This window comes from Aythya ferina, assembly GCF_964211825.1.
Source record: "Aythya ferina genome assembly, chromosome: 15".
In the NCBI taxonomy this organism is placed as follows: domain Eukaryota; kingdom Metazoa; phylum Chordata; class Aves; order Anseriformes; family Anatidae; genus Aythya; species Aythya ferina.
This window is the reverse complement of record NC_140314.1, coordinates 5,163,216-5,183,948: the sequence shown is the minus strand read 5'-3', so window position 1 is coordinate 5,183,948 and position 20,733 is coordinate 5,163,216. Positions and strand designations below refer to the sequence as shown.

Sequence of the window (20,733 nt, the reverse complement as noted above, 5' to 3'; positions counted from 1 at the left end):
TCTGACCTTACAACTAACCTGTGTAATGTGGAGAAGTCAACTTTAGCTGGTCCTTCAGAGGGATCAAATCATCCCCAAGGTTAAGGAGCAAACTCCAAAAGAGACCAAGACTCAGCAGCAGAGGGTGCACCAACAGCTGCAGAAGGACCTTGAGAGCCTCCAAACTCACTGATCCATGCCCAGGGTAAGGAGGAAAGCGATGCAGGGAAGACACACATTTTATTACTTGTGCCTGTATTTCTGGTTTACTCGTGTTATCTAAGGGGAAGCAGCGGATTTAGAATGTACATTTCAAGTCCTTCAGCTTGCATACGTCTCTAGAGAGTTAAACTACAAACCTGGCTGTTATTTACAGCTGTTCGGCATCCTATCCAGGACATTTTCAGTGGCTTCAGCAGGTTTTTTTTTCCTCTTCTTTTTTGCAAGTAAGAAGCCAATCTGGGAATGGGAGGGCTACAAACACAGCCTCAGGTTACCAGCACACATGACAAATTCATGTGCGGAGCTGTTACATAAGGAACATCTTGGCTAGCACAAAAGGAGGGGGTGGGTTACATAGATTTTTTTTTTAATCATTTCTTTGGTAGAAAAGGTTTCCTTTAAAGCCTTTAATGTGGAATGAACGTGCTCTGTGACAAGCAATTCCCTGGGCTACCTGTGACAGCTGCATCACGGGAGGAAGCAGGGAGCTGAGGGGAAGCAGGCGCTTGCTGTCTCTTGTCATAGAGCCATTGGTATTTCGGTAGGAGCAGAGCTTAACGTGGGCATTTCCTTAAAGGACTGTCAGAATGAGTGGGAGGTGGGGGAATAACCCTGAAAGTGCCTGACACCATGGCACGTGGGAGGCTTGGGCCCTTGGGGCATGCGTGGCCCGGTGCACGGGATGGGAACGGGGGGATGACGAGCAAGGGTACTGGGGCTGCAACAGGGACGTGAGATGTCACTGGAGTGAGTAGTGCCACACGATCACGTTCACTTCATGCAAAAGGTCAAAAATTCTCTTACATGGCACGTTTTATTTTTAAAAAACAACCCACAGCGGTTCACAAGCATTTTTTTCCCCCAGCACCGCTCTCCTACAAATGCTATCTTAATAAACATCTCCACTTTAGAGGAGGATAAAAGGCATTTTATTTTGATTTCATTATATTTCCTGAAATTGCTTTTTTCTTTCTGCATTTTTTCTTGCCATTTGGTTGTGGTGGCCCTCATGGAGGGATAACGCAATAATACTTCTGACAAGGTCAGCTTTCCAATACCTTTGCAAATGGCATTTCCCTATAACAAAACAAGTACAGATTTTCTCTTTTTTTTTGGTAATTAATATAATAGAAATGTCAACCCTGAAAGTTGGTCTCCAAAGGTAGTACGTTATCAATGGAAAATTAATTTTTTAAAGCCAGAAAGTGTTTCCTTATCTCTAAAACTGAAAATACTGTTTACAAAGAAGAACAACTGTTCTGTGTGCAAAACAGAAAATTTCTGCAGCTTACGTCAGTGTGAAAAGAAAAAAAAAAAAACAGTAAAAGCATATATCCAACTGGGGAGGAGCTAAATTAGGACATATGCTAATTCAGACACGACTGTTCTGAGAACCGCACATTAATGGATTGCTAACTCATTTTGCACGCACCCTGTAGAAGCACACAGCACAGAGTACATACTGAATGAAGTGTTCCTTCACATTCATGGGTATCTTTAATTTAATCACGTGCTTTTAATGCACAGAACTCGTCTTCCCAGCAGCTCAGAGTGCCATCGCCATAGTGGAGAAAACCGAATGTAGGAAGCTGCACTCGCACCTTGGGTGGAGCAAAGGAGGAAAAAAAATGAAGAGTATTTAGCTGCAGCAAAATAACAGGTCTTGCAGTTCCAGCTTCAACTATCACAACAGATAGGCAGAACATGAATTTCCCCATGAAAAATAGTTGCCATCAATACAAACCCAGCCTTCCAGGTGTTTGAAGGTGTAAGCATGAGCTCAGCACAAAGGTTCTCAAACATTTGCAGAGAGGTGACCAGTTTAAAAATGCCCGCCCTCCTCCCTTCAATGACTTTTGCTTCAACCACTTCGTCTCGATTCATTACACACAGTCTTGTGGCACCCAAAATGGTATCGACCAGAAGACCACGTAGGGCACACTCCCCTGTTTCCTTAGTATTCAGGCTGGAGCAGGTACCTGAAGTGATGTGACACCAGAGGAAGTCATTTCCCAGCACAGTGGCAAGCAAAGGGACGCATTTCCTTGCATTTTTTTGACAATCCTTTTTCTTCACTAGCCAAGGAAAGTGCAGAGATGTAGACACGACAACATACAGACATATTCAAACATTGCTCTGGCTCTGCTTCCCTACACTTAAAAGCTGCCAGGATTCCCCATGGGATCATAGCATCTTCCCACATACAACTCTACAAATCATACGACTCAACAAAAATAGTTCTCCTCCTCCTCCTGGCAGGAAGAAAGTTAAATATCAATTAGATGTAGAAAGCTCATCTTTTCCTGTCTCATGCTCATTCTTCATTTATCCATTAATCTCATTCCAATTTCTCAGCTTTAAGAAAATATATGTATTTAGGTAGGTAGTGATATTTTCAGGGAAATCCTGAGGCTCTGGATTTAAACAGAGAGAAAAGCAAGCCCCAGCTACCCCACTGTGCCAAACTGCTTGCACCCAAACAGGTACATTTATGGTTAATGGTTCTTCACAGCTCCTGCTCTAGATGTCCTACACAGCACTGAGAAGAAAAAAAAAAGGCAAGTCTCCCACATACTGAGAACTTGTAATATAATATTCTCATGACATCAGAATTCATTACCTGAAACTAGACCAATTCTTCAAATTTGCTATAGTTGCTATTAAAGAATGTTGTCTCTATCTGAAATACTACTCGAGCAAATGTGCTCATAAAATTGGGAACAGTTCATTTCTCCGTAGTGCAACAAATCACGGGTCAAAGACCATTTCCACAATCTTTTTAAAAAAAACTCATTTGACTTCTAATATATTCATCAATTTAAGCAATGCTTGACCTGAGATGATGTGAACACGCATCGAACAAAATAGTTAGCACTGCATGACACTCTGCTAGAAGCAATCCAAAACTCCTTAATTCTCCAGACAGTCCCTGGGTTTTATAGAGATTTTAGGTCTTCATTTGCAAGGATGCTCTGAGTGACTGGTGTCTGAGTAGTGCAGCTGTTCTTACCAGAGGCTCACATCACATGTTGGAATAAGCTACTGTGCAATTACTTAATTATCTCTCTCTCCTATCCCTTAAAAAAACCCACAGCGATTCAACTTGAAGCAAACCCAGTTAATCCAGTTTTATGGCTGAGAATTAAAATAGAGAGAAGTCAGGGATTCAAAGCTGCAGTTCTCGTGGCAGTACCACCACTGTAAGAGGCACAGATCTTAATGCCTTCCAACCATTAGTATTTTGGGAACAAAGACATGCAAAAAGCCCTTTTTGTGCAGCTTATTCCAGCTAATCATTTAGAGCCTGATGTTCTGAAATCCTACATCCCTACCCCTGCCCTTGGATGCTGTGCAAGCTGTTGCCCGGCCACCTCCCTCAGCCACCTCTTGTTGTCAGCCTTTGCCTTGCTTGCCAGGCACAGAGGTAAAACGTGCTCTGCCTAACTTCTCTCAACAGTAACTCCCTCGTTCCACCCATCCATCTTCATACTCGCTTCTCTGCCATCTCTGTCCCCGCATCCTTCATAATTCAGGGTTGAGGAGCTAAGGAATAAATGTTACAACACACGCATCAAGGGAACTATAACTTTGAATTACCTGACCTCGGTGAGTTTAAATTGTCAGCCATAACACTGGATTAACCTAATTTCTTTTTATTGAATATTTTACCTTTAGAAGTCATACAGCCCTTTCTCTCAGAGAAATATGAGAACTGAAGGTCAAATAAATTCTTTTATGGGTATATTTCTAATTTTCATAGTCTAACCTCTTAGCATTGAGCACTAATATCTAGCGCCAACAGGATGAAGCAAAATCCAGGCACTACTCTGGGGGAAAAGTATTTTCATAGCCCTTCAGAAATCCATCAAACTAATACCTAACTTTTAATTTCACTGCATGTTCTGAATTGTTGTAAGTTTGAAAAAGTTCTAAACACCTTGTTTAAATAGAAACCATCAGACATAACATACATTAAGACCACAGGCTGTCCTTGTGTCTCCACCCCCAAAAAGCATCTGATAGAAAGATAGCAATGAACTCTGCATTCTATAATTACAAGGTTTATCAGATACATCATAAGGCAAGAAAGAGAATGACAGAGCACTGATTCAAAAAAAAAAATGCTAAGAATTTTTACGAGCTCTTTCATGCCTCTAAGAGAGGATGGGAAGCAAGGCCCACGAGTCAATTCATCTCCTTCCTCCAGGCTGGTCATTTGAAGGTAGCGTTTGCTGCTTCCAAGTTGAAAGCCCTTAGGTGACTAATCTCTACTCTAACAAAGCACACAACTACTATGCCTCTGTGGTACAAATTCTTACACGTACCTGTACAGGGACACGAAGAGGTGGAATATCCAAAGTCAGTGAAAGGGAAAATCTATTCGCTACTGTGAAGAATTAGGCCAATATCAGATGAAGAGCAGAAAGTATCACTAGAGAGGATGCAGTGGAAAACAGCAAGGGAAGGGGCAGACCATGCCCCCACATCTGCAGCCCTACAGTGAACAAGTGTGGTCATCTCAGACCCCTTCAACAGATGAGGACCCAAGGGCAGAAAGACAGGTCAGAAACTAAGAGACCACTGTAGGCTTTAAAAAGCCATTCTGGAGCAGGATTAGCATCTGAGAGCTCAACAAGGCTGCTGTTTCCTTCATTTGACTCAAGAGAAGTGAGTGGTAAACATATGACCAAATCAGGCAAAGTAACAAAGCTAATATTAAATGAAGAAAAACATGTAAAAGCAAAGCATGCACTTGTCTGGGAGCCATGTCAGAAAACATGTATTTCTCCTCTTTCAGGAATCTACAAATGTCACTTGAAAATGGTAGCATTTTCTGTTTTAAAGAAACTTCCTCCTTCCAAACGGTCTTAGCATACTTATTCGAAACTGTTCCAGACAAGCTCTTCTCCAAAGACATTGTTTTCAGCTCTCCTTATTTATTCTTTGTAGCAAGATTCTGCAATTCTATTAGCAAGTGGTATTAGCAGGTCTCACAGAACAGGCTGTTTCAAAGCAAACTGGTTCGTGCTCACTTTATTCTGGAAGACAATTTCCATTTGCTTAATATAGTCATGATATTTTAGTGAGGTAATTATACTCTTAGCTATCAGTAACAATTAAACCCTTCTTAGACTGGGGTTGCTTAATAAAGGTCTCAAAATAAATAACACATTCCAAACACAATATTTTTAAATGTCAAGCACGCAAATAGGATCTTGTAATGAATATAATGGAGCGTCAAGTATAAATCAGCACGAAGTTAGTCTGTGATTGTACAAAACTCTGCTAAAATTGCCGTTAGAGTATTGTGGAATTCTGATCACCACGCTAGAGAGAAAAGCAGCACAGGAACAGAGATGAAATCATTTCATTAAATATTATGACTGGTTCAGGAGACAGCTAGGGTGAAAGCATCAGCACGGCTGTTTCCATAGCTGCAGAGCAGACTTGGTCAAGCCTATGGTCAGGCTGACAATTGATATCTGTTCATTTGTATTTTCTATAGCAACTTCCACGAAAATGAAGTTCCTCTACAGCCAGATCACTCAGTTATGAGCTAAATAAAACCCAGAAGCAGACAAGTTACAGAGCACTGAAAAAAAGAAGGAGGGGGGGAAATCACTCTCAAACTCAGGTCTAGAGAGACTTGAAATCAGGTCAACAGATCCTAGAAAGCTGTTCCATATGGAAGGGGAGATCACAGTTTAAAGGTCCTTACAATGCAGGCAGCAAGGTAACCATGAAAGGAGGAGAACAGTACCAGACATTAAAAAATAAAAAATAAAAAAGGAAAGAGAAGAGTTGTTAGAATAAATATTTGCAGTTTTCTTGTAGAGCACCCATTACAGGCAAAGAGCAGTGGAGCAAATTATCTCCAAGCTGCTACACTTGGGAGCCAGCTGCCCCAGCTCCAGCAGGTTGTTGGGTGAATTAGGACTAAAACATGGCACAGGAAGCAACCGAAGGCAGAAGCGGGGACTATCTCAGCAGCATCCTTTCCATACTTAGTAACTCTTGGCTTAGCTACTTTTTGTCACCTCCTGTGGCAAATCCAGACGCCGCAGTTGAGCAGAACAGATGGCAGGACCTCTAAGCACAGAAACTGCTCCTGGTACTTGCTCATCACGTGGCCCGAGTCCCTGTGGGGCACCAGGCCTGTAATCTGTACAACATCCGGATCGAGTCCAAGGGTAGTTTTCAAAGCAGAGCAGGATTTTCAGCTGAATGAATTATATATTCTACAAACGCAGGCCTCTGTCTGCCTTTTATAGTCTGCAAGGGCCATTAGCAGATAGCAATTAACCCAGACAGAAGTGGGTTTGGACCAACCCTAAGCCACAGACGATCTCAGCAAGGCTAACAGGCAACCTTCTGGTTCAGAGCATTTCAAAAGCCAGGACAGCCTGCTTGCACCGCAGACGAACTTACTCAAAACAATCATAACAAATTTGGATTAGACTGCGGGAAAAAGAAAAAACCTAGTATTAAACCCAGACCTCTCCTTCCCTGGGGCACCTCATCTCACACAGACACCAGGCTGTTGGAGACCAACAAAAGCAAACACAGAACCTGATATTTCCTCAACCTCAACAGGAAACATCTCCGGCAGCAGCCAAAACCTCTGAATCCCACTGTCTCATCACAAAACTTCGCATGCTTTATCCCCTGCTCCAGACACTCTTGTGTAAACCGCGAGCACAAAGCCAAACAACTGCGCTGCACTAGACTGAACCCAGGATCAATATAATACCAGCTAATACAGGGAAAAGATTTTTCATAAAAACTTCTACTTCATCTCTGACCTGTGAGTCCTCATCCTCAGAAGGAAAAAAAAAAAACACAACTCCACAATAGAGTTGTCTCAGAATTGAAATTCATGGTGTTACTGGAGACTGGAAATTGTGGTTCAGGAGAGACCCCACTGAAACCCCTCTTACCGTGCAGACAGCAATTACCTCTGTCTCTCTCTCCTGTCCCACAGAAGTTCATGATCTCTCATCCCTTGCTATCATCCCCTCCACCCAGAACTCCCAATCACCTCTTCTCTGCCAAACGCAAAGTCTGTCTTGTCTCCCCTCTTATATGTATGCAAGATATCTAACAGGTACTATCTCACCTAAAAGCTCATCTCGTGGAATCACAGAAGAAGGAGCAGATTCATTTATTTCAAACTTCTTTATTTGCAGCCATTAAAAGGAAGACAACTTCCACGGGTTTCTAAAAACCTACAGAGGAGAGACAAGGTGAGCAGAGGGAAGGGGCTGGCACAGGTCGGGCTGACAGCAGACAACAATCACGTGCAGAGTGGCAGCACAGCTGGTGCTGCACGAGTAATGGGACTGCTTAAATGATATACACGGAGCCATGAAGGGGATCAAAGGGAGGAAGAGGCATCACACCGTGACAGCCAAGGAGAAGCATTTGATACTGCCCATGACACACTGGAGCAGCTCAGTTCTGTCCCAAACCCATCCATGCTACCTGGACGCAGAGCACAGGGTGCAACACCCAAACGAAGGTCACTGCAAGGTATCCGTTTACCAGACTGTTTTTATTGCTATTGAGGCAATATTTAAAGATAAATACATCTCCCAGAAAAAGGGTTAATTCACCTCCTTCACCGAACTCCCAGGTCCTTCCTTGTACTTCCAAATGATCCACCTCCTCCGAAATATCACAACGCAGGGCCCGATGTGGCAGAGAAACCAACAGCATTATTTTAAATCTTTACTGATTACAAAACAAAGCAGATGGCAAATCAAGTCATGAACTCTGCATCTGCCATGCTTAATGAACAGTTTAATTACCTAGCCCCGTTTCTGATGCATCTCTGCCATTCTCGGCTCTGGGAGTCACTTACACAGCTCGTACTGACTCTTGCAAAGATATCTCCAGGAACATGTGGTGCCAACAGTCAGCTGGAGTTGGTTAATCAATAATTATTTAATCTCCAACTTTTATGGTGATGGCCTGAATTATGTCTCAACTGAAACAGATTTCCTATCAGATCACATGATCTGCTCGAATGCTCAGAAAACAAAACAGAATTTTTCAGCCTCTGCTCCGGGTAGCGGAGCACCCGAAGGCAGACAAATGCGCAGACCGGAAACAAACAAGGCAAAACAACAACGTGCAGCACAATCAGATTAATTCATTTGCTGCATTACGCCTCTCATGAGAGCAAGGGATGCAATTAGGACAGTGTACATTCACAAAGTCTACAATTTGAGAAGCAAATTGGGCTCATTTGGGATGTTACAAGAAGTAACTGAAATTGCACTTCACGTTTGGAGTGCTTGTGCATGCAAAGAGGCACAAGCCTCCCGCGCAGGATCAGGCACCAGCTGCAACCAAGCAGGGCCTTTGGGCTCGGGTCAAACCTGCCATACGCTCTGGGGTGCTCTCGCTCTGCAGCCTCACGCGGTGATGTCCACACAGCTTTGTGCACAGAAGAAAAAAACGTCCCGAGGAATCACCGACGCAGGAGATGAGGCTGACAGGTCTGAACCATAGCAGCAGCCGAGTGACAGATACAGCCCAGGGCTGACTCATGACCAGGGAAAAATCACGCGAGGAGAGGAGGAGGTAATGATGCAGTGAAGATCCATGCAAAACAACTTTTTACCCTCCATCGAAGGGCTTTGAGAACCCCTCAGCATGCTTTTATCGCTGGTCCATGAGGGTCCATTTGTGCCCCTTGAAAGCTGCCCTCCAGGAACAAACAGAGCAGAGCTTTGGTTTTGTTAAACACAGGCTCAACGAGCTACTTGAACTCAAACAAGGATTTTCAGAAAGGGATTTTCATTCTGGGAGACTTACGTGTCACAGAAAATTACCCAAGAGATTCAAATTTTAGTCATTCAATAGCAGAATTGCCTGCTTTTAATAAGCCCACTTCATAAAGACTGTGAACTGTGTGGAAAGCTCTCAGAAAAGAGAAATACTCACAAGCTTAAGGACAACACAAAAGCCAAATACAGAACTGAAGGCAAACACAACATTCAGAGCCAATATAGGGGTAAAACAAACGTGAAAAGGACAGAGAGAGACCAGGTCTTTCCCCAGCACTTCAGGTATCTCCCAGCACTGCTGTGTTGAAGCTACCTTGTGTCATCAAGCAAAGATAAAAGATTTCTCTAAAACTCTGAGCAAAACCAAAGCAAAAAGACAGCACAACAGTCAGCAAACTGAGCCAGGTGGATGTCAAACAGAGTGAGTAAATACATCCCTTCAAACATTAATTTCTTTTTCATTACCCTAAGTGAACAGATTGACACTCCAGCAGATACCTTCAAGCCATCAATGTCTGAAAAGCTCTCAGGTGTCCAAGAGACTCTTATTTCACTGCAAACATGCATATCAGAAAACTTCAAGTACCGCTCTGACTTACAAGACATACGGGAGAAAGTCATCAGCTAACACGTTCTGAACAGCAGTTTGTCAACAATAATAATGAGGATACACTTCCTACCCCAGTCCACTGTCAGAGGTGGAATTAATTGGGCTAGGCCACTGCACAAGTATGTCAGAGAGAATGCTGTTCCTCAAGTCTGCCAAGGAAGAAAGATTTGTAAAGAGTCACAGAAGTATCCCAGATTGACAATTGTGCCTATTGCAAACAGTAAACCAAGTGGAAAGGCCCGAGTAAGGTCAAGGAAGCCCAAAAGAAGCAAATGAGCCAAGGAAGCGAGCAATGGAAGGAGAAGTTAAATGCACTGAAATGGAAATACAAGAGCAACCAAGTAAAACAGAGACTGTGGCAAGTAGAAAATGAACAAGACTAAACAGGACAGACAATCCATGAAAGCCAAAAAAAAAAAAAATCGCTTGTATCTTGAGATAATATTCAATAGCCATAAAGTAAGCCAAGAAGGAATCAGATCAGCAAAGCGAGTGCCACCTGAAGGGAGCATGTTCATTACTGAAATACGAGGCATTGCTGTTATCGAATGAAGAACAGCTTATCAGTTTCTACTGATCTTTGAAAATGTATTCTAGACCTGAGACTTCCAGGTTACAATTTGATCCCACATAACAGATAGCTGTCACTGCATTAAACTTGCACCGTTAAATATGTCTGATGTCTTTCAGACCGTATTTGCTCAGCATACAGGAACGGATTCATTGCCCTACCAGAGGGTCAGATATAGACAAATGCAAAAATCAGTGTCCGAAACAATAGCAATTCAATCATATATATATAATAGTCTCCCCCAAATTAGATTTTCACAGTCCTGTTTAACAAGACAAAGATTCAATAAAGAAAGCTCATCTTTTCCATTCTCAAATTACATAGAAGCACACTGTAGCACTGATGCCACTAATTAGATGATTAAATACCATTCTAGGTGATATGCTTTCAATGTAAAATAATTATTTTTAACAGACAATATACTTGCTCAATCTCATTTTAAATCACAATATCATACTTTTTTAATTAAATGATATTCCTTCTTCTGATTTTGCATGAGAGTGCAACTAGTGGGAGACGCAGTGCCAAGAGGAGATTGCCCAAGTACCATAATGCATGCACTTCTTCACAAAGGACCTCGAGCATTCCCTGGACGGAATATAAATTTTCAGAGAACAGTAAAGCTTTTATTTCTTTAAAACAGGCCAGTTGAGGAATCATTCAACACATTGAAAACTTCCACTGTCAAAACACAAGTTTATTTGCCATGGTCTGATGAAGGACACTTCCAACTTTTCCTCTATTCCTCTTCATGGGGAAGGTGACAAGGACAGCAAACAAATCAAGGGCTTTGTCTTTCATTATAAATTAGAGTCCAATCCCTCATATGACAAAGTACTGTAGTCTTTTTGGCCAGTATTTAAAGAAATGTAACGATATTTTGTGTTCTACAGCAAAATATGTTTCTGCTGAGGACTCAAAATGAGTTAAAGGGAGTATTTTAGAAGCCACCTGAGATATTCTCTTCAAGCTGAGCAGCCCAGTGCAATGTTAGACAGCTGAGAAACTTGTAAAGGAAAGCTTTTATCAGCTTCAGCATTCACCTGTGTCATATCCAGCCATGACATTATCCGACTAGAACATGGAGGGCTGGCTGCTGCTGAGCAGATGAAATGCCTTTTTATTTTCCATGGAGAGGGTTTGGTTCATCCACCCAAACTGCACAGCTTCCCTTAGTGCAAAGGAGAAAGAACTGCTGTCTCTTTTCCCTTCTCACTTACATAACTATCCATGGCGTCAAATTCTGCAGTCAGAAGATCTGAAAAAATATCCTCTTGTAAAATGGTTGCTTCATGCTCCAAGAAGCCCTGCTTACCATAAATCACTGCCTCCTTGGCCCAAAACTGACACAGAATTACACAGAACTGGGTGTAGAACAATTAGAACTGATCAAAATGCTTTAGTTGGCACTGAAAATCAAAGCCTAAAGCACTAGCAATATAAGAGGTCCTCTTTCTCTTGCTCAGATACTCCCATACCAGTATCTTTCCTCCCCATACACGCTGACATGCCTGGCTTCCTCTCCCTCACCCTAGCTGCTCGACTCTGACCTTATGCACACACATAAGCTTACTTAACGTGAGCAGTTTCATGATATCAGGAAGATTGCTTAAGATGAGTGAAGTTTTGTAAGGAATATTTTTGGAAAGTGAAAAACATATCACACCGACTAGAGAGAATTATTATTCCCCTTGGGGAAAGAGCTCCCTCAGAATTTAATATAACATTTTTCAATGCTCTACAGACTTCAAAATTATTGTATAGAATTTCCATCATGGAAGCATACCTGATATAGGATAATACAGAGTTCTCTGAAATATCCTATAGAAAGGATCTTAAAATGTATTTTCAATTTACTGGTCTAGTGCCTGCCATTATATTTGAACAGACTTTCAGCGTAAGAGGAAGGCGATTCTCTTACTCTCTGTAAATTGTTTTTCCACAGGAACAGTTGACAAGGTGCAGTCGTTTCGTTCTCTTTAGGAGAGGAGGTGAGGCAGCAAAAGCCATTATAAATTCCCCTTGGTGGCTCAAAACACTCCAGCGACAACATGATTCAATTCTCTGCCCTCGCACAAGTGTCAGGCCCGAGACTAAGCCATGTATTGCCAATGCAGCAGGAGCCCAGATGGAGGGGCACACTGGCAAGGCCCTACAATGTACTAGTAATTTAATTCCATTGCAGCCCAGGAGACAAGTGTCGCATCTCTGTCACAGCATCAGCTATGCAAAGACCCCAGAGCAACTTTGCAATACAAGTTGCTGAGGGGTACAAATAAGAAACATCAAGGGCTGCATCTGGAGGAAAGAAATAAGGGCACGTGTTTTTCCAGACATTATCTAGACCTTCACCAGAAGGAAATAAGGACATGTACTTTACTAGACATTCTCCAGCCCCTCACCTTGGTGAGCAGCAATACACGTTTCTGCAGCCGTCTGACCAGTGCTTCATGCTGCTCACGCTTCTTCTTCTCTTCCAGGAGCTGGCTCTGAATCTGCAATATTTCTTCCTGTAGCTGCTGCCGGGCCTTCTCCAGTGTTCGGGCACTACAAAAGATAACACAGGCACATGAAAATTTAACCACTGCCTCTTAGTCAGATTGATCAGAAAAAAAATGAGAGGAGAAGCATGACCACAACACCAGACCACTGGGGCTGCTGCCACTGCATTGTACAGATGCACCACTGCAACCTTGAGGAGCTGCAGTCTCTTCAGCTTTTCTCAGAAAAAGCTATGAAAGAACCCCCATTCCCATGTCAGCCTTCTTGTTCAGCACAAAAAATGACTGGAATCTCACATATACTAGGCATTTAAATAACTGCACATCTATTTCAAAATCAATCAGTTTGCCTTTGAAGAGATGGCTCATTTTCAACAAACAACGTAAGAGCTCGGTTTCCACTGCATCTTTTACTTTTTTTTTTCCCCTCTCCAAACAAAGTAGAAGTAAAACTGAGGTTTAATGTGATCTGTTTTGACAGAAAGATAATATTCAGCTAGTAATTATAGCCACCACCTGCACATTGCTCTTGCCAGCAACCTATATTGGAAGAGAAATGTTTTCCAAGGCCAGGCAGTTAGCACATAGCTCGCAATGTGGACATGACTCGCAATTGAGCCAGAAGAGCTCGGTTCCCCATCATTTTAAGGTACTGCTTAAATAAATCTGAAAGAGACCACTGCTTCAAAAGACTCTCTTAGCTTCATTTAAAGTACATCCTGCATTGCCAGGTCACCAAGTTGTACTTGGGAAATTTATGGAGGAATTCTCCAGACTCCCCAAGCAGCTATTCCCCAGCCTCAACATCCTTCTCCTTGAAGACAAACACGCATTTTAAACCACAAGGTGAGTGAGAAAACTGTTTAAAACTCCAGTTCAATTTGGAAACATTCAGAGACCAATTTAACAACCAGGAACTGTGAAATTGACTCTTCCTTCTTGCATTCTGGTGGGAAAGTTCAACAAGACAAAATCTGCATTTGAAAATGGATAATTTAATTACTTGGGCCCCATTACTTCCTTGGTTCTGGTGTAATTGATCAGTTTAAAAGGGAACCTGTGCCCAAGAACATTATCTCTGGAGACGGAACATGAAGCAGCCGTGCACTGGGTGCTCCCTCATCCATCACAGCCTCAGTAAACATCTCCACTTCATTCTTGTGGATACTCAATAGCAAGATGAAACCTTTTCTTATTCAACAATGCAGAAGTTCCACTGGCTAAAATAATCAATTCTTGACATATACGAAATTAATCTTTATTAAAAAAATTCCTAGAAGCCAAGCACAGCACAGCATCCTACACCTGAAACAATGCTTCAGGGGTAATGCAGGCTGACCATAAGTGCCAGCAGGCAGACACAACTCGGGAGACACCTGAAGCTATAACAAAGATTCATCACACTGTGCCTCCCCAAACCCTAAGCTTAAAACACTCACCACCCCCTTTCCTTGGGATCTAGTTCTAAGCCAGACTTTAGACTGAATTAGCCCAAGCCCACGGGCCAGCCTGTTGAGTTTGCAACAGGTCGGTGTCCAATACAGGGCAGAACGGCTGCGTTGGTGCAGGTAACTCCAACCACTGCCAAGACCCACTAGAGCTTATTCAGCAATTTTACTTTTTTATGCATAGGGTAAATATAAGCACAAAACCCCACCAACTGTTACAACAAATTGAATCAAGCCACAGAAACCATACTGCAAATATTATTCGCTCTATCAAAGAAACAGTCCTGCTTAGTCAAAACAGAAGATAAAATGCAAACATAAGATTAAATATTACAGAGCAGATAGAATCTCGCATTTGATTATTGCAAAACATTTTGATAGGACAACGGAGAAACCTTTTTTCCTAATCTCCCAATACTGTGACCTATTTCTATAAATGCTGAGTGAACTGATGGATTATGACTGCGCTGACATTCAGAAAAAGTGAGATATATGTTAGGTTTCCTTCTCAAAATAATGAATAATATTTGAAATTCACATCTTACAGATAGCACAGGCGTTCAGGCACGTTCTTCTCGAACTAGCTTGGAAGATGATTGTTTTAATACACGAGAAAAGCTCAGCAACGGGAGACAAACGGGCAATTTCCTCAGCCGTTGCATGGCACATGGAAAAAAACATCTTCTGTATTTCAGCCTCAGCTCAAACGTGATGTTAATGTAGATAAAATTTAAATGCCAGAGATGTCTATAAAAGCAGTGACAATACTTAAACTCTCTGAACTGACTCTGTTACCAAAGGTTTCCTTGATATAATAAGTGTGAAATTCAACTTCCTTACAACTCTCCACACCCCGCCAAAGCAAATTACTGAGCTCCTTTCTTCCCCTCTTAGGACAGATTGATAATTCTTCCAGCAGAAACTGCACCAAATACAACATAAACCATCTCTCTAAAAGATAGAATAAAAAAATAAAAGAAATAAAAGAAACAAAAGAAAGAAAGGGAAGAGAAAAGAAGAAAAAATAAAACAAAAAGAAAGTTATATTCCTTAGTGACAAAAAACAGGATTTGAAAGTAGGAACCCAGCAGCCAATGCCATTCAAGTTCGAAATGGGCGTTCATCTTCCACACTGATGACATCTATGGCTTATCAAAAAGTAAATGCTCACTCAAACCAAACATTTAAGAAAAATAAAATAAGCCCAAAGTTCTCCATTCGACATAAGCTTGGGGAGCCGGCATTTTTAAAATTCGTTGCAAGTTCAAAGTAAACCTTTTAAGCCTTAAAGAGAAAAAGTCATTTCTCTTTATCAGCCCATTAATGCTCCTTGTTCCACATGCCAGTGAATAAGATGCCAACATCTTTCTGTTCTGAGCTCTTGAGGCTCTTCATATTTTGCTCTTCTCTTCTGTAATCTACTTTAATGTAATCTAAATGATAAAACTTCATTTTCCAGAATGTTCTTTGAAAGACGGAGAACAATGACGGCAGACAGCGAACGCTGAAGCTGTAAGAGACATTTTAGTAATTTGCTTTGAGAAAAATTACAACAGCAGCTCACAGCTCCTCCTCCGTGATCCAAGGAACATTATTTTAATTGTTCTGCTCTTTTGGTAACCAACTTACCACCTCACAGATACCCAAAAAGTAGCAGGAGAAGCAAACAGAACGCCAGAAGCCGTCTGTACGTCAACCTGGGAGGAAAACCAGAAGTCCACAGCGGCCCAGAGACAATTAGAGGAGCACCACAGTCTGGGTCATGTTGCAGCTCAGGAAAAGATGAGACATTTGCACACAGCAGGGACAACTGTCAGAAACGAGAATCGCATCAAAGGGAACATGCTGAGAAACAGAGCACGGATGGGAAGAACATTGAGGAAGCGCAGAGGGAGAGCAGTGACAGTGCTACTGCACATCCATAACAGCAAAAAGAAGCGTACTGCAACTATCAACATCTTCGTGACACGGTCCAAAATAAAAAGGTTAGTGCACGAGCTAATGAGGCAAAAAGGAGCAAGGGAAATTGTTTTGTGGAAGACATTTGGAGGAAGAAAACTACACCCGTTCCTGAGCCTTGACAACTTGCGTCCTTTGCGATGCATCGACAGACAGCACGCATAAAGACACACCGCACTGGAAACTTAGGGAGGTGAATAAAATCTTGTTTTCCTTTTTAATTCTCCTCTCCATGTTTTAAGAACCAACATGAAGGCATAAATACACAAAGAAAAGAAATTTGGCGTTCAGCAAAGTAAAAAGTTTTTTCATCTTACATGAAAAAGGAAAAATTAACCCATTGTAAAACATTGCTGGAAAGACGGGGCCAGCTCTCAATACCAAACAGAGCTGCCAACCAACAAATTTAAGGCAGGCAAACAAGAAAAAACAGTAAGAAGAGATGGTTTTAGTGGTACAAGTATTTCAGCTTAAAAGTAAAGGTTTTAGCTTTTGTTAAAATAAATTCTTTTGACATCTTACTCTGCTTTCTTTCTCAGCCCCTTCAGAATACACTGAGGCAGCTGGATCCATCCCCTGCTCGCCCTGCGCTATGGCTGCGATGTGCACGAGTGGGAACCGAGGCACTGATACTGCTGTTAGCTGCTAGGGGGCTACCACATTCAGAAGGAGCAATGATACAAAATATTAACACCTTTAGGGGAAGTTAACACATGAACTATATTTCATTCAAAGCTTTAACTGTGTCTTCTTTATAGCCATATGAAATACTGTTACAGAATGTACTACATGGAACAGAGTCCGTAGAAAAGTCAGTAGAAAAAAAACAGCTTTGTTTCTGACATCTATTTTTCCCCAGTCTTCAGCTAACATTTGCAAACTTTCTCTTGGATTTCGTGCTTTCTCCGAGACCTTTATATATTTCACCCTCATCGGGCTTCCATAAATCAAAAAGCATTCAAAAATAAATGGTCCATACATCATGATGCTGCTCTACATACAGGGAAGTCCTGAATCATACTGAATTGATAATAAAGTCAGATGAAACGGGTAAGAAGCAGCCCGATGTTTGGAGCTTCATTGGTACACAATGTTTTGCCATTGAGGCAGTATTTAACTTTACTCCCTAAGCAGGGGTATAAATATCAGGCACCGAAATTCAGTTCCTTCACAGTGAACAGTTAAAAGAACAGAAATAAGACAAATTTTATGTCCCGGCAGTGATCCAGGGGCCTTAATTGAGTGACAGGAGGTAGGATTTACTGAAAGAAACTCACACCAGGCACCCTCTCCTTGCTCTCAGCACGGGGCCAGCTTTGCTGACTGCAACAGCCCACCGGAGCATCGCCAAAGCGCAGAGGCCGGGGTGGCTCCAGCCTAGCAGGTATTTAATCAAGCACGCAGCGTGAGATTTACTGTCACGCTAATAAACATGCTTTCTACAGCCACCAGCTAGATGAGAATGAAAGCAATGTCTTAATTTAACCATAAATAAGAGACTTCTCTGGCTTGTTTTGATTTTAATTTGAAAAATGAATAGTTTGTCACATACATACATCACTGAGTTCTGGAAAGCCAAATCTTTCAAGAGTGAGATAACTCCAGGCATGAGTCCTTCTTCTAAGCCTCTAAACCTGGAGTGTCCATAACACCAAAGCTTCTATTAAAGACATTTATTTGGTGAGTAAAACTTTTACTGATATTTTAAAACCACTGAAGCCACACTGCTTGTCATATGCTTCATACCTTGATAACATTGCCATCTTCTGTAAAAGTGGCTGCAGCAAAACTCAAACAGAGTTGAACGCACAAGTGATCTGTAGCAGCTTATGTACACAAACCTATTAAGGGCTTCTGCTATGTCTAAATCCTCATCGCTCTTGTTCCAAATCAACAACAAATTGGAAACATTTGCATCCTGACCCCAACTTACTCTTTTATTTGCAGTGCTCGGTAGAGAAGCACATACTAAGCATCCTTAACAAAGTGGAAGAAATTAAAAAAGCAGGAGTTAAAAACAAGAGTCCTGTACAATTATTAGCACAGCAGACAGCCTGCCCAACGCGCATCATCCGTCTCTGCACCATAAGTTTGCATGTGGCATTTGGCAATTACAGAGGACTGCCTGTTTTTAAAGAGCACTCACTGATAAGGATTTTCCACTCCCACTCTGAGATAAGAATAATCCCCACCTTACAAGTCTAAAAAGTGCCTTTCCAACACTGCGCAGAGCTGGAAACATGCGATGACAATGCCTTATGACAACAGACTGATACATCAAACTGAGCAAAGGCGTTCATTAACTTGTTTAAAATGTGTTCTAGTGTATGGTGAACAGAATAGCCCTGCTCCAATTATTTCAATAGGAGAGCCGTGCTCATTTGGTCCCTTTGCAGGTTCGACTTTTTGCTGTCGTGATGGCTCTGACCGGTGATGAAGGTCAGCCCGTGGGCCACCCGCCAACAGGGAAACACAAGGAGCTTCAGCACTAAAGGATGGCAATGCCCGATCCCTTCCCGTCAGGCCCCACACCAGCTGTGAGCATCCAGCACAGTCCCTGAAGCACCAGGAATGAAAAGGAGCAAAATACTGGAGAAAGGGAACTGTTTGTTTTTCCTCCCTCTCCTGACAAACAAAAATACTGAGGAAGAATTTTGAAAGAAAACCTTTTCTCCAGCCAGGATCCAAGCATCCTCTCCGCAGCTGGTTTTATTTACATCATCTAATTCAAATTCTAAATGCTTCGAAGTGTTATTACACTTTTTTTCTTTGAAAACAAAAATCACAACAACTGAAACAAAACTGGGAATGAGAAAACCCAAAGATTGAAATAATTACTAATCAAAGGAGAGGCCTGTACATGGGATGGTGAAGTCACTGGCCAGCTCTACCCAGTAATTTCTCTCCGTGTCAGCTCTGATGAGTTTTATATTTCTAACATTTCATCAATTTGAATCACCAAATTCAATTTGCATCCACAGATAAACAGAGAGGGAATAATAAATACTCTCATCTGACCTTGAAGTGTGAGATAGAAAATTGCCCTCCATGATTTCATTTCAATCTGAACCATAATGAATAATGCAGTTGGCCCCATCAGTTACCGATCTATAATCACACACTTGTGGGCTGTAGGAACTCGTACCCGTGCCTAAATATGATGAAAAAAGTCAAAACTTCTCACATTTTTTGTGCTAGTCTTTTTCTGCTTCTCCCTCACTATACAGATCTGTATCCATGCTTCCCCACCAACCCTGCTCACCCCCAGATGGAACTGTCTGAAGGATTTCAATTTGTTGCACTGTCAAAAGTGAGACGAATGCATGGCACAGTTATCTTCTCGATCCAATTCAGTATTATGTGCATTGTAAAAATTCTCCTCTAAGAGCTCTAAATTTGGTAAGCATTCTCCCTCCCAGCAAGCTGTCAAGTCACGGGCCCGACCCTACAGCTCTGGTGTGAAGCACAGCAACACAGCACAGACAACTGGTGGCATAAACACCAAGAGTAACTAAGAATATTTCAGATTTCTGCTACACATTCAAACCAACACTTATCATGAGAGCGGAAAAGTCATCTGGGAATAGGCAGCATGAGAGCTGAGGAGCTGTAAAGGATAAAGGAAAAGGATTAATAACGAGGAGTGAAAAAAAGGAAAATTTGCTTGAAGTAGGGAATGAAGTGAGTAGGAGAACAGTTGTGCTGAACCAACTTGTCAGCAAACAAATATGCTGAAATTCTAGGCTCTTGACAGTTAGATAATAGCTTATTCTAATAAAATAAAGAGGATCAAAGCGCTTAGATGAGAAAAACTAAACATTAAACTCTCCATTGCAACATAACAAGTGAGACCTTGCAGACTCGTGACTCATTTGCAGCTTCGTGAAGGTTCTACAGATCTGTTTCAAATGACCTTTCCCAATGAGACCTCATTTCCAGTGTGCATTACTGCACTCCACAGTGAAATGAGCATAGTATATTACTGTTCAGGCACACTTTTTTCCATACACAGGAATTTTAAATACCTGAATACATTTACAGAAGCAAAATTGTCTAAAATATTTCTCGCAGAGCAATTCAGTGGTGGACCTCCACCGTAAGTCTCCAAAAAATCCAAAGCTACAGCTCAGCATTTCAGCAGCAAGCTGGTGTCAGTGACAACCTGACCGTGTTACGTGATCAAAACCTGTCAGGTTTTCACGGGGACTCACGAGGGAATTCATAACAGATACCTGTTGACAACAAATAAACCCAAAGAATTAAGTATTACTCCCAGCACTTACCCACGGGACACCAGAGCAGATAAAAGGAGAGGAAGGGCTGACAAACCACTTAGCTATCTGCAACGACTGCTCCGACAAACTGCTGCTCTTGGCCTTTCCTTCTCGCCCGCACCAATTTAACTTCGTCTCTTTTCCACCTCCCACCTGCTTTGACTCAACTTACATCAAAGCAGTCTAGCATGATACAAGCTACATTAAGCATAGCTCTGTAAGAAGACCTGCTAATTACTAAATAGAAAAAGTGTATTGGGAGCATACTGAGCCTGCAAAGGTCTTAAAAACGCCATGACCAAATAACCTGACCTGTAATCATGACTCTTCCAAGCACCACCCTGTCCTTGGGTAGAAACAACGTGACGTGGTAATGT

The 20,733-nt window shown here is 41.9% G+C and overlaps 1 protein-coding gene across 3 annotated transcripts in view; it reads right to left on the bottom strand.

Moving 5' to 3' along the window:
* The window catches only part of MAD1L1 (mitotic arrest deficient 1 like 1), a 348,528-nt gene that overhangs the window by 233,603 nt on the left and 94,192 nt on the right, over positions 1-20,733 (bottom strand). For all 3 annotated transcript variants that reach the window (XM_084536417.1, XM_084536418.1, XM_084536419.1), the window contains exon 11: positions 12,577-12,721. In XM_084536417.1, the coding sequence (XP_084392543.1) occupies positions 12,577-12,721 (145 nt within the window). The remainder of the gene's footprint in view (positions 1-12,576; positions 12,722-20,733) is intronic.